This window comes from Sturnus vulgaris, chromosome 8 (genome assembly GCF_052056855.1).
Source record: "Sturnus vulgaris isolate bStuVul1 chromosome 8, bStuVul1.hap1, whole genome shotgun sequence".
In the NCBI taxonomy this organism is placed as follows: Eukaryota; Metazoa; Chordata; class Aves; order Passeriformes; family Sturnidae; genus Sturnus; species Sturnus vulgaris.
This window is the reverse complement of record NC_142250.1, coordinates 5926667-5940936: the sequence shown is the minus strand read 5'-3', so window position 1 is coordinate 5940936 and position 14270 is coordinate 5926667. Positions and strand designations below refer to the sequence as shown.

Here is a 14270-nt window from a genome sequence, read left to right as displayed (position 1 = left end):
AAGTGTACAATCTCTCACTCCCTCCCTTTGATTTTTTTACATGTATTATGAGGGGAAAGAGAAGATGCCATAACTGAATGGCAACAGAGCTTCTTGTTCCATCTCTGTCATGTGGAAGGAGTGCTGGAAATCTGTTGCTGTGTTTTTTATGAAAGTGAGGTATTTATGTTTGTATCAGAAATAGGTATGGAAATCTTTGGTGCCTGCTTTCAACCCTGAAGCTTTAGCTGGCAGTATTAGTGGAAGCCACAGGACGGTATCTGTGAAAACTCCTAGCATTTAATAAAGGCATGGATCTCTACATGGGAATTACTACATGCAGATCTTCAGGGGCATGTTTCATTCTCCCATGTTTCTTGTTCTACAGTTTACAAATCAGTACCTTGTATAAAACCAACACTTGGAGTTAATTTATAAACTAGGATAAAGTGTGACTGAACTTGATCTTTCTCTAGTGGCCTTTGGATGAGTTTCTTAATTCTTATTCTTTGTTTATTTATGTATTTCATACACCATGTTAATTTAACAGTAAGTTCTGAATAAAACGTGGTGAGACTCATAGTAGTATCATTAGTAGGATGCACAAAGTTAAGTGCTTTCTCTTCTGGTTGGGCTCAATTTTATGAGCTTTTGAAAATGTTTGTAGAATACTAGATACTAAAATTAGATACTGAACATTGATTAATCTGATTTGAATTTGCAGTGAAATTTCAAATTTCGATGAATAAATTTTGATGTAAAAAAATACAATGATACATTAATTCAGAAGTTACATCTTGGCCTCATGCATTCCCAATTCGGTATAAGGAGCTCAGACTGCAGAAATCTGAATGACAGTTGAAACCAAATTGCTCCTAAATTCTCTGTAAGACTGTGTTACTCCGAGTTTGTTTTATAATTTACAGAATCATATTCAAAGTATAGTTGGTGTTAAGCTAATTCTTCTCATTTATTGTCTTGGTTTGAAAGACAGGTGTCTGCTAAGAAAGGCAGGAGCCACTCTTGAAATGGAAAATGTAAACTCCCTGCTTCCAAATTATTGTAATTTTGAAATTAAGGAGCTCTCAGGCAAAAATATGGGACTAGGAATAACAATTCTTTACTAGGAAAATTAAAATAAAAATGCAGTAATACAAAAAAAACAAACACTGAGTCAGAATACAACCTGACACCCTGTCAGTCAGGGTGTTGGTGAAGTCTGATTAAATGGTGGCTGCAGTCCTCCTGGAGTGACAGATGTGGTTCTGTTGAAGCAGTGGTCCTGTAGAAGGGTGTAGTTTTCCTCCAAATTCCAGTGATGATGTAGAAGGATCTGGTTTTCCAGTGGAATCCAGTAGATAAAGGCTGCTGTTCCAAATATCAGATTATATATAAGTATATATAAGTAGGAAAAGTTTTCCTCCTGCCCTGGGGTGGAGCATTTCACAATGGGATGATGCAATTTTATCAGTAATGTAGTGAGACTCAATGGCCCCTTAATGACCCTGGAGGAAGGATGGGTTGTGGAAAAGATAAAGAACACAGCTCCACCTGGATGGCCCATTAACAAAAGATAACCCCTTGGATATAAAGATCACTGCCCCACCTGACTTCAACAGATGGTGATAGAATACATACTTTTGGTTACATCCTGCATTGCAACCCAAGACATTTATTTAGTGTAACAGTCATTCAATAAAGACATTTACTCAATCAGAAATAATTAGTAGTGGCAGTAGAAAGAAGATAGTACATCACTAGATGTGTCTGAAAGACTCAATGGAATCCTAAATAGTACAAACACCTAAGATACTTGGGTATCATGATAATCTTAATATCTTTGTGTTCCACTAAAACTTCAAAGATTTTAAAATAAAAGTAGGAGCAAGCTGAAGTTCCTCTGTTATGGCCAAACAGCAAGGGGTGACCTGTCTTTGGGGAAGATGGTTGTGTCAGTTCACAGTGATTATTCTGTTCTTAATTGCGGTTGAAGAAAGGAGAGAAGTTTTTAAGAGAAATGCAGCCTCCTGTTCACATGTACGTATTTTAGAGGGAGTTTGTTAAGAAGGTGGGCAAAGCTGAGTGGTATAATCCTTACACATGAATGGTGCACATCTCTCTTACAGGATCTGGCTTTGCTATCCACGGTTGACCTGCTTTGGCTTTTATTTCATATCTTTCTACTGTTGAACTTACAAATTCATCCTAAATATTTGCCTTCCGATCTACACTCCAATGGCAATCCCAAGAAAGTGATGAGGGTCCCGTACCAAATACTCTGCTCTTCCCCAGAAGGTTGATGTAGAAGACTTCCATGGTGTTGCAGGTCTCATGAAAACCTCTGCACAAAGGGCTGAGGAGCTACAAAGAACTTAGATTGAAAGTTCTTAGACAGAATTGAGGGCCAATCCACATATTGACTCTAACTTTTCTCTCTCAACACATAAGCCAGCTGAAGAATTAACTGATTGTAACCGAGCGCAACCACTTTGATGAATAATTTTGTCTTTAGTCCTGGTCCTTGAAGATAGTATGGCAATAGCACAGTAGGGTGATAGGTAACTTATACAGAAGAGCTGGCCTAAGGGTTCTTTGTGAGAAATAGGCTTGAAATTCTGTTCCAGAAAGAAGTGAGGGGACCAGGTTTGTATCATCAATTTAGGATTACTAGTTGTAGCTTGTCATGTGCAGTACCTAAGAACTCTGGGTGGAGACTACATGCACAGTGCTTTCAGAGACGGGGCAAAAAGCTGTTTTGTGGCTCTAAGGATTTGGAGTCTGAATCAAGGAACTAGTAACTCAATGGAGAAAAACAGAGAAAAGGATGAAAAACTCTCGGTGCTGTTTACTGGGATCCTGTGAGAATGGATGTCAGAACATGCAGAGAGTTTGGTGCTGAAAGACACTGTTGTAACTCCCTAGATGTGTTGGAAATGGTAGATTCCGTTACCCCTGCAATGCCCTGTGGTCTGTTCCCTCTCCCCTCTGGCCATACCTAGCTGGCCGAGATCCAATTTCTTCCCGCCCCATTTTCAGACCCTATAAAAGACCTGTGCCCCCTGACCTCGCTCTCTTTCTCTCTTTTCGCTCTTGGAGGACCACAAGAAATAAGCCTCTGCAACCTCCCCAGGGGGGAAAGAGCCTCTTTTGTTATCTTTTATTCACGTTCATGTGGCGGATCCGTGAGGCGTCTCCCTAACATCTGAGCTAGTCCGGAGGAAAGGGTAAAGACTCATTGGTCAAAGCCACAGTTGGTGCTCAATGTGGTTGGTCTCTATGGATTTAGAGAACCCCACGACCAGCTGTGACTCCCATTTTCAGGATTCAATAAGCCTTTGAGCTGATCAACTACCTTAAATTTCTTTGAGCTGCATTTTTTGCAGTTCGAAGACTTTAAGGAAGAACTGGAAGCCTGTCAGGAGCCCAGGCAGGTCGGTTCTGGACAGAGACCCACTACAGTTACACAGAAGCCTATGCCTGCAAGATAAAGGGTGAGTGTATGCCTCCTTTTGTGGCAGGTGGGTTCCCGGAGCTCCACGGGGGGGGTCTCACTGGTGGCATTTGGCCAGTGTGGTGCTGCTTGTGAGAGGTGGCGGCACGGGGGTGTGCACGGGGCGCGGCATACAGGCTGGAGGGGGCTGGAAGCAGCCACCTCAGAAAATGGCACGGCAGGTGGCAGTTTTGATTGGTTTCAAAGTGGCGGCACGGCGTTTTTATGGCTTTTTGCAGCTTTTTGCGGCTCCGCTCAGCTGGATCGGTCCCAAAAGTGGCTCTGGCAGCACGTGGGTTTTACCGACAAAAGCGGCGGAATTAACATCAGATCCGCGGCCAGCAGAGCCTAAAAACTGTGCTGTACCTGGCACATTTTAACAACTAACTCTTTTCCTGTGTTTTAACTGTAGTGGGGTAGATATAGTGGCAGATTGTTACTAAACATCATGGGCTTACAGCAATCTGCCCTACAAAAGAGTATAAGTTCCCAACTCAGGAAATATTAAGTTCAGGAGATGTTTTAATATCTAAGAAAAGATTAGCCCGTTTTGCAAGCTGGCTGTCTGTTGAAAAATCGGACCTTGAATTGCAAGATATAAATTCTATTTCATTTTGGGATGAAATAGGGGATTTATTAACTTTAAAAGTGGAAAATGAAGATGAAACAGCCTCTCTATTCCTCCCGATATTCTTACAAATTCAGAAACTTTTAATTCAGACAGAAACAACAGGCAGCAGCAGCAAAACAGTTCGGATTCACCTTCCCTTTCCCCAAAACCCTATAACCTGGAACTGGATGGGACCCATGGGTCTCCCCGGGAACCGCAGGGCACCCAGCACAGCTGTAGCTGCTCTGGGCCCCTGAGTCCTCCCCAATATCCCGGTTCAGATGATTTTTCGAAAATTGTCAGCCCTCCCTCCTTGTACCCTTCCCACCCAAGTGTTTTTCTTTCGGAGCAGTGTTCCGAAAGTTATAGAAATTACTTCCCTTCAGGGCAACGGCCACGTGGCTAAGCCTGAAGGGGTCGGGGGCAAGGTCCAGGATAGCTCTGGCCATGCGGTAGAGCGAGTGGGGGGGGTCCCATATGCTGGCAGCCACGTGTTTCCTCCTTCATCCCACAACCCCCTTTACCCTCTGGTCCCTGCCCCTAACCCTTTCCCCTCCCATAACCCATCCCTGCCCTCAGCTGCCTTGCCCCCTCCCTCCTCCAAGACCCTGCCCTGCATGACAGCACCCTGCAACCCTGCCTGCATGTGTTGCAACCCTGGATCCCACCACCACACGCCTGCTCTGGTTTCACATGCCTGACCTCCAAGCTACTGCGGGGTTCAGTGCCGGTGGGGATGGGGGTGGGGGGGGGGACCAGCTCACAGCCCCTGCTGGACAGATGGTGTCCCCGTGGTGGGGGGGGGGTGCCCAGCCCTGTGAGTCAATACCTGGGAGAAGAATATATACCATCAGCTGCTCCCGTGGTTTATCTCGGTAGGAGAAACAGCAAGAGACGTTATCACCCTTTGTCCTATCAAGATAAAAAAGGAAATTTGTAAAGTACAGAGAGAATTTGGCAGAAATAGTGAAATCTTTAAAGGCATGATGAGAGCCACCTTTAGCTCAAACGAACTGGTTCCATATGATATCAAGGATCTTTTCCGATGTCTGTTAACTCCCTCAGCCTGTGAAAAAGATCTTTGGAAGTGCTTTTACAAGAGCTTTTACAAAGCTCTGAGGATGCAAAAGATGGTGATAATAATGACATAACATATGAACACCAATGTGGGGAAAGGGATTGGCATTGCCCCGAGAGACAAACCAGAGTACTATCCAAGTCTGTCCTGGATAAAATATGCAATGTTGCAGAAAAGGCTTTTAATCAATTACCAACAGTAGATGCCAAGGGTAGTTATGTTAACATTAAACAGTTTGCTTCTGAGAATTTCTTACAGTTTGTAGATCATCTTTGTGTGCAAGTGGAAAGGCAGGTGCGTGATCTGGTGGTACAAGCATATTTGATTAAGGAGATGGCTCAGAGGAAGGCTAATGAAACCTGCCACAGGGTTATCCTTAGCCTTCCCCTTGAACCAGTGCCTAGCTTAGCACAGATGATAGAAGCCTGTGCCAGGAAAGCAGAACTGCTCAGTGGACACGAGAGAAATCCAGGACTGGCACACCCAAAGACCATGGCAGCTGTGACACCAGGAGAAAAGAAGCAACCAATGTCCCCAGAGCAGCTGCAGCAGATCATCTGCTTCCAGTGCAAGAAGCCAGGACATTTGGCCAGAGACTGTCCACACAGCCAGAAACAGAAGAAGACCAAGAAACAAAAAAACTAGCATCCCAGCGCGCACCCGCCATTAACACAATCGCGCCCTCGGCTATAAATACTGCGGGCTCCACACTGGCAAAAGACTCCCTCTTACAAAAAAAGGGGGAGGATGGAATACAGGGTGTGGGGATGCATAGCAATCAAAATATTAAATGTTCAATTAACAAGGTTTGGAAGCCACTAGGCCGTTTTAGGCTCGTGACTACCAAAGGTTTTCATTTCAGGTCACCTGATTGGACAGTCATTACAGTGGACTTACCTAACAGCACACAGGACATGATGTTAAACCACATGAAACTGGACAGTGAGTATTTTGTTACTGGGGACACAGCACACACACTCCTGGAGACTGAGGAGGCTCTCATGACCAGCAAGGGAAGCATAACCAGCTTCATTCTCCTGGCACGATGTCCTCTACCACCATATTGCCTGGTCGAGGGGCAAATCCTCGCCCAGGCCATTCCCATTCTAGAGGAGATCCTAGTAGATGGAAAATCACCTGAAGTCTACTGGGCAGAAGTGGTGGGTGAGGAAAAGCCTTCTTTGGCATGGAACCTAACCCATGGATCAGACCACCTCCATGTGGAAGGGGTACTGGACACAGGCACTGATGTGACTATCATACCCAAGAGGATGTGACCGTCACATTGGGAACTACAGCCTGTGGCAGGCAAAATCCAAGGTGTAGGAGGAGTAAAATTGGCAAAAATATCAAAAAGCATCGTGCAAATTGAAGGGCCGGATGGAAAATTGGCTAGCTTCTGTCCATTTGTTACAGACTATAAATGCCCTCTATGGGGGAGAGACACCATGTCCCAGTGGGGAGTGAAATTGATTATTCCTAAGACTCCTCGGGATTTTTAAAGGCGGCCACTGTAGAGTGCCGTACTCAAAAATTGAAATGGCTAGATGATACCCCAAAGTGGGTAGCACAGTGGCCGATGAGTAAGGAGAAGCTCAAGGAGCTTGAAGAGCTTGTGGAGGAGCAATTGGCTAAAGGCCACATAGAAGAGACCACAAGTCTGTGGAATTTTCCAGTCTTTGGAATAAAGAAACCGGGGAAGGACAACTGGAGGCTGCCTCACGACCTCTGGGAAATAAACAAAGTGATTGAGGACATGGGGTCACTCCAACCTGGGATGCCTTCTCCAACGATGCTTCCCAGAGATTGGCAATTGGCTTTTCTAGACACCAAGGACTGTTTCTTCCACATTCCCCTACACCCAGAAGATGCCCCACGGTTTGCCTTCTCGGTTCCTACCATCAATCGAGAAGCCCCAGTGAAGCGCTACTACTGGAGAGTTTTGCAGCAAGGCATGAAATGTAGTCCCTCCATATGCCAGTGGCAAGTGGCCTCATTGCTGTCCCCGGTGCGTGATCAGAGAAGGGAAGCCATCATCTTACACTACATGGATGATGTGCCTGTGTGTGCGCCCCCGATAACTCTCTACTTCAAGACACACTTGACCTAGTGGTTAAAGTTTTAACCTCTGCTGGATTTCAATTGCAGCAGGACAAAGTCCAAAGGATGCCACCTTGGAAGTACCTGGGCTTGGAAATTACTGCACGGACCATTGTTCCGCAGAAACTGGAAATTAATTGTAATCCAAAAACCTTGGCAGATCTCCATTTCTTGTGTGGGTCTTTGAATTGGGTTAGGCCTTGGCTAGGCCTCACTAATGAGGACCTAGAACCTCTCTTCATTTATTGAAGGGGGAGAGAGAGCTGCTTTCTCCCAGGGAACTGACCCCAGAGGCAAAGACTGCAATCAAAAAGGTACAGAAGGCTTTAGGAGAGAGGCAAGCTCATCATTACCAGCCCGAGCTGCCCTTCAAATTCATTGTCCTAGGAAAACTGCCACACTTACACGGGTTGATATTCCAATGGATCGAGGGGCAGAAGGGTCACTCTTAATCATAGAGTGGGTCCTCCTCTCGCACCAAAGATCCAAAACCATCACTAAGCCACAAGAGCTGATAGCTCAGCTGATTTGGAAAGCAAGGATGAGACTGTATGAACTGGCTGGTTGTGACTTCACATGTATCCACCTCCCAGTCAAATTGTCTGAGGAGGGGAGGGACTCTCCTGAGAAATTGACTAAAGAGATGTTTGAGCATTTGCTTCAGAGCAATGCCAGTCTCCAATTATCTCTGGACAGCTACAGAGGACAAATATCAGTCCATGCCCTGTCTCAGAAGCTGTTTAATGAGGAATTCCACCTCATTCCTCATGAGAAGAGGAGTCGGAGACCACTCAAAGCTTTCACAGTGTTCACGAATGCATCCGGGGCTTCCCACAAGTCGGTGATGACTTGGAGAAATCCCCAGACTCACCACTGGGAAGCTGATGTTGAGTTTGTGGAGGGATCACCCCAGGTAGCTGAACTGGCAGCAGTGGTAAGAGCCTTTGAGAAGTTCTCAGAGCCAATCAACTTGGTAACGGACTCAGCCTATGTAGCAGGGGTAGTGTCCAGGGCGGAGCAGGCAGTGCTCAGAGACATTGAGAATGAGCAGCTTTTCAGGTTGCTTTCAAAACTAATTTATTTGATTTCTCATAGAGAACATCTGTTCTATGTGATGCATGTGAGGTCACACACCAATTTGCCAGGCGAAATTGCAGAAGGGAACCGTCAGGCAGACTCCCTTGCAACCCCAGCAGAACAAGCAACCCCAGCAGAACAAGCACACCTCCCTGACATCTTTCAACAGGCAAAGCTGAGCAATATCATCAGAATGTGCCAGATCTGATGTGTTAGTTCCAGCTAACATGGAGTCAGGCTCGAGCCATTGTGGCCACCTGTCCCAACTGTCAGCTCCAGACCATGCCATCAATGGGCATGGCGGTTAACCCCAGAGGTCTTGGCAGCTGTGAGGTATGGCAGACAGATGTAACACACATACCCAGTTTTGGTCGCCTCAAATATGTTCATGTAAGCATTGACACATATTCAGGAGCAGTCTATAACTCTGCCCATGCGGGAGAAAGGGCTGTGCACACCAAACAACACCTAGTGCAAGCCTTATCAGTGCTGGGGATCCCTAGGGAAATCAAAACTGATCAGGGCCCAGCGTATGAGTCCAAGGAGTTCCTGGAATTCGTCCAGCAGTGGGGAGTGGAACATAAAACTGGCACCTCCCATTCCCCCACAAGCCAAGGTGTAGTTAAGCGAGCCAATCAGACGGTTAAGCAGGTCTTGGCAAAACAGAGCAGTTCAGCTGTGTGGATATCTCCACAGTAGAAGCTCTGTAAAGCCATGTTTACTATCAATTTCCTGAATTTGAGAACATTTGAGAACATGAGTCCACCTGTGGTACATGACTTTAACAGTGGGAAACAGTTCAAGTTATCCCAACATCCTCCAGTCTTGATTAGGGACCCAGAAACCTGAGAAACCAAAGGTCTCAATGAGCTCGTTACCTGGGGACGTGGCTCTGCATGCGTATCCACTCCCTCAGGCCCTCGATGGATTCCACAAAAGTGGGTGAAACCGTATATCCCCAAACATCCTGCTCCAACTGAGGGGAATGAGGAGCAAGTGGCTGTGGCTTCGAAAAGAAGATGCCACCGAAAAAAAGGAAAGGAAATCCTCATAGAGGATGACATTTCGGCAGATAGAGACTTTTAACAGGTTTTACAATGTTTGTCTTTCCTTTTAGAGAAAACCTTCCCTCCACTCAGTCCCATGATGAACCCCATCCAAGTTGTCTTCCTGTTAACACTGAACAGTTTGGCAGCTGCATGGATCATCCCTCAGCCATGTCAGAACATCTGGGTGACCCTGGCACAGACACTCCAACAGGAAAACATATGTCTATCCACAGCAGCAACAACAAACCCTATGTCCACCTGCCTGGTAGGAATCCCATTGAAGACTGGAAAATATTCAGCCAGCTTTGAAACGCAAATGCCCAATGAACTTCCCGAGTCACACACCATTTCATCATACAAAAATCATAGGCAGCAAGCTGTAATGAGTAAGAACCCCATAGCTGAGTTGCTGCCAAGTTTTCCCAAAGCAGCTCAGGAACCCCAAGAATTAGAGCTGTTAGGTTCCTACCCAGCACAATATTGCATTCATTTTAGGATCTTCCCAAAACCTTCTAGCATAAAAGAATTCCACAACATAATGCAATATCATGAGGAATTCACTGCCAAAAGGTGGTGCAATATTATAAGCCATATTGCAGCTGACACCCCAACTCATTCAAGCCCCAAAAGCCTCCCTAGGTGATTGTTCTTGATTTGTGGAGATCGGGCATGGGCAGGGATCCCTTCTCGGCTTTTAGGAGGGCCATGCACCTTTGGGCGGTTGTCCCTGTTGGCATCCAATGAAACCTTAATTAACCATTGGACTCACAAAAACAAATCAGCTAATAAAATCCAAAAGAGAAGTGCAGACAATTTGGACCCAAACTGTGATTCTGAAATTTTCCATTGGGCCAAGTCAAAAAGAATTGCTGTGTCCCTGTTTCTTCCGTGGGTTGCAGCAGCCAAAGCTCTGGGTGAATTGGGCCACCTAGAGTGCTGGGTAGTCAAACAGGCAAACTTAACATCCACCACTATCAGCTCCCTCCTGGAAGACGAGGAAATTACCAGGCAGGCCACACTCCAAAATCGTGCTGCTATAGATTTTCTGCTGCTGCTGCACGGACATGAGTGCCAGAAATTTGAAGGACTTTGCTGCATGAACCTGACCTCGAGAGCTCCTAACATCCAGGCTACCCTCCGAAGCATGAACAGCTTGATCGGACAAGTGAAGCAAGAATCTGAATATTGGTTCAATGAACTGTTCAAAGGCTGGGGACTCACCGGGTGGTGGACTTCTATCGTTAAAACAATTTTGTTAATTTTTATTATTCTTTTCCTTGTAGTAATGGCGTTCGGGATCCTACATCACTTGGTTTTCAAGGCTATTAATGGTCTCATTCCTTCTATCTCAGTAGTCAATCACATAGAAATTAAAAACCTAGAACAATCTAACTCTCCCACTAACTGCAAGTGGTGGGCAAGATCGTAATTTGAATCAAGATGAACTGAATATTCTTCCTTCTCCTTTGTTAAACAAAAAATGAGGAGATGCTGTAACTCCCTAGATGTATTCGAAATGGTAGATTCCGTGACCCCTGCAATGCCCTGTGGTCTGTTCCCTCTCCCCTCTGGCCATACCTAGCTGGCCGAGATCCAATTTCTTCCCACCCCATTTTCAGACCCTATAAAAGACCTGTGCCCCCTGACCTCGCTCTCTTTCTCTCTTTTCGCTCCTGGAGGACCACAAGAAATAAACCTCTGCAACCTCCCCAGGGGGAAAGAGTCTCTTTTGTTATCTTTTATTCATGTTCATGTGGCAGATCTGTGAGGCTTCGCCCTAACATCTGAGCTAGTCCGGAGGAAAGGGTAAAGACTCATCGGTCAAAACCACAAGACACCACTTAGGTTAAAGCAGTGATAGAACTATTTGGTTAACTCAGCTCACAAACCCCGCCCTGTTTGTGTGTGCAAACACTTCAGGCAGGGGAAGAAGAGAAGGAAATAGCAGAAGGGCCTGGCTGTATCACTGGGTGAGCTAGAAGAGCAGAAAGAGAGGAAAGTGATTCAGCAGCTGTGAGAAGGCTGTATTATCTCCTAAGCTGGGATTAGTTCTGGTGGTAAAATGCAAGTCCTCTCACTCCAAATCCTTCAGCTGCAGAAAGGAAGAAGAAATAGCATTCTGCTTTTCGTCTTCCTTTCTACTCTTTTCTCCCTAGGAGGACTGTACAAGTCCAAGTTTCCAGCCTCCGAAAGGGCTGTTTTTATGACATTTGCTCATCTGCCCAGGGTCTCAGGGAGAGACTCTGAAGTGCATTGTTGCACTGGTTGCTTTTTTCTGCATTGTCTACTTTCTTTCATTTGTTTTTCAGTCAATGCAGACAGTAATTATTCCCTGTAGAAATGCCTTTTAAATACAATTGCAAGTCTACAGAAATTACAAGGAAAACTACGGTATAATGAAGTACATAAACCCAATGCTGATGCTGAAATGACTTCTGGGTTTCAACAGAGGAGACTCACAAGTCTTGACAGTGATGACCTAGTAGCGTGTTTTAATATGGGAGTTATAAAAGTTTTAAAATTTTCCCAGCAAGTTTTACATTACATGACATTTCAATAATTGTGCAGTATCTTTAGAAAAGGAAGGAAGGATTTGCCTGACAAATGATAACAATGTAAGTAATGATTTAGGTGCACTTGAATGCTAATTCTTTTATGGCTTGGAACATGAGACATGATTAATTTAGAAGGCTTTCATGTGATTGACAGGGATCCAGAAATTAGCCTGCAGCTGTTCCTTGTTGGAAAAGTAGCTTCTTATTTTGCAAGAGGTGATAGAATATCCATTTGAAAGACATTTGTTCTTCACTGCGGCATGCTGGGGTTCTGTAAGTAAAGGCAGATCCACAAAGAGGGATTGTGTCCTCCAGCAGTGTGTCAAGAGCAGCGCATGTCCCACTCCTGGGTGTGTGGGGACATGACACAAAGATCTCTCTCATCATGAGCTGGGGATATAAGCTGTGATAAGAGCATCTGGCTTACAAGAGTGCTTACAGTCCTCACAGGTGTTCCCAGAGCCTCATCCCATGTGGGGGTTCCTAGCATTCCACATGGATGTACCTGAGCTGATCTCTGCTTCCAAACAGGCCATGCCAAAACATTCCTGTCCTCTGTTCTGGAGTGAGAGGCTGGAGCTCCAGGAGATGTCCATCAGCTTACTAGAGGATGGTGGTATGTTTGGAGAGGGGAGGGGGAAGTCCTGCATGAGATCAAAGTGAGAGATGAAGAAATAGCAGTAAGTTTTTCCTCTATCCAGTTTGTATCCCATTTTGGAGGCTGTGGGCACTGCCCTAACTTGAGCAAAGCCAAAAAACCCAGTCCTACTGGAAATTGAATTGGGCCCATGTATCAACTGGCATCACAGGACATTTCAATGAAAGTAAATTGTGGGTCTAAAGCAATATACATAATTGGCAACTCATGTCTGAGATGGAACTGAAACTCCTTACATTATTCAGAGCCCTTGGAGATGACCTGATTTTGCAATTTCTGAGGTATTTGTGCATGGGTAGAACTCAAGTTGTAAAGTGGCTTTACACTGCTGAGTTCCTACTCCTGCATAATATCCTGTAATTTCATAAATGATGTTAACTTTAATGATTTAACAAGAAATATAATTATGGTTTCTACAGCAACCATGACTTTAAATATCCTGAACTATGTACATGTATAATCTCAAATATAATGAAAGACTAATACAGCTCATTGCACGTAAATTATATTCAAAGTTAAAACTTTCAGGAGAGAACTGTTTTTGAATGATCAGGATGGAAAAACATTCATGATAGACTCCTACTTAGCATCAGAATTTATGTTGGTTCATGGTCAGATTGTTAAAAATAAAGTATGCTTTTGACTTTCCAAGCCAATTTCTTTCTTGACTGAAAATAAACAGGTGAGTACAGTTTGTCAGTGTTGTTTACACTGTATAGAAATTTATGAGCACACCTTCTGATGCAGAATTATTGTGTTGCTCCCAGGAAATATCGACATTACTTGTGACTTGGGAAAGTATCACTGCCAGCAAATTGCTGATGGCTCTTCACTTTTTTCCTCTGAGGCCTTGCTTTATGTCTGAGGCTGTTGTGTTCTGATCAGCAAAAAACCACCCCAGATATGTTTGCCTTTCACAACAAGTACATTTGTGTGAGGCCAGTTTTAGCTCTCACAGAAGTTTGCTGTGCTCTACTCTAAGCAAGGGAAATAGAGGAGTTTGGTATAGGTATCAGCATTGCTGTGAACAGGGAGGCAGTTCAGAGTGAGGGGTCAATGCTTGGGCTGAGAAAACAGATGCCTCTAAAGCAGTTGGGAAAATTGTCAAAGGGCTGGGAACCCCAAAGGGGCAGAAACACAGGGCCTCCCTTCCCACCCAAACCAGAGAGGAGTAATCCTCCTTCCAGACAGCAGAAATGTGAATTTTCAATATTTCTTTTGCTTTAAACCTCTTCAAATCCATATTATAGAGTGGGCCTGGGAGGATTATTTTCTTCTCTCACAGTCACAGCTCTGATGTCTTAAGTACAGAAGATGAGGCCAGATAATTCTTTTTTCCCTAAATTTGAAGGGATTTTTTTTCCTGGAGTGGATTTGTTCTTCTGGATTTTTGTCAGTGTCTGAGAGCAACAGTTGATGTGATATCTCCAAACGAGTAGTTCTGTGCTTTGTACCCCAGTAGATCTGTGGAAATACAGAGGAGGTACAAATACAGCACCAGATACTTAAACTTCTAATAAGGACTTGAATTATAAGTCCTTATAAATCACTCTTCTGATAATAATGTATATTATTAATGAATAGAAAATGAGTATGGCTATTTTATATGGGGTATCTGTCCTTGGGGTTTGAACTGAAGAAGTTAAGAATGTGATTTAATTTCTGAGTTTATAT

The 14270-nt window shown here is 44.5% G+C and overlaps 1 protein-coding gene across 1 annotated transcript in view; it reads right to left on the bottom strand.

Annotated features, from left to right (window-relative positions):
- Positions 1 to 887: 887 nt before the first annotated feature.
- LOC148222961 (uncharacterized) overlaps positions 888 to 14270 on the bottom strand; it is a 37574-nt gene continuing 24191 nt past the window's right edge. The window contains exons 3-4 of the mRNA XM_088168637.1: positions 4909 to 4991; positions 888 to 1347 (exon numbers count right to left, since the gene is read on the bottom strand). Of these exons, the coding sequence (XP_088024763.1) occupies positions 1181 to 1347; positions 4909 to 4991 (250 nt within the window). The 3' untranslated portion in view covers positions 888 to 1180. The remainder of the gene's footprint in view (positions 1348 to 4908; positions 4992 to 14270) is intronic.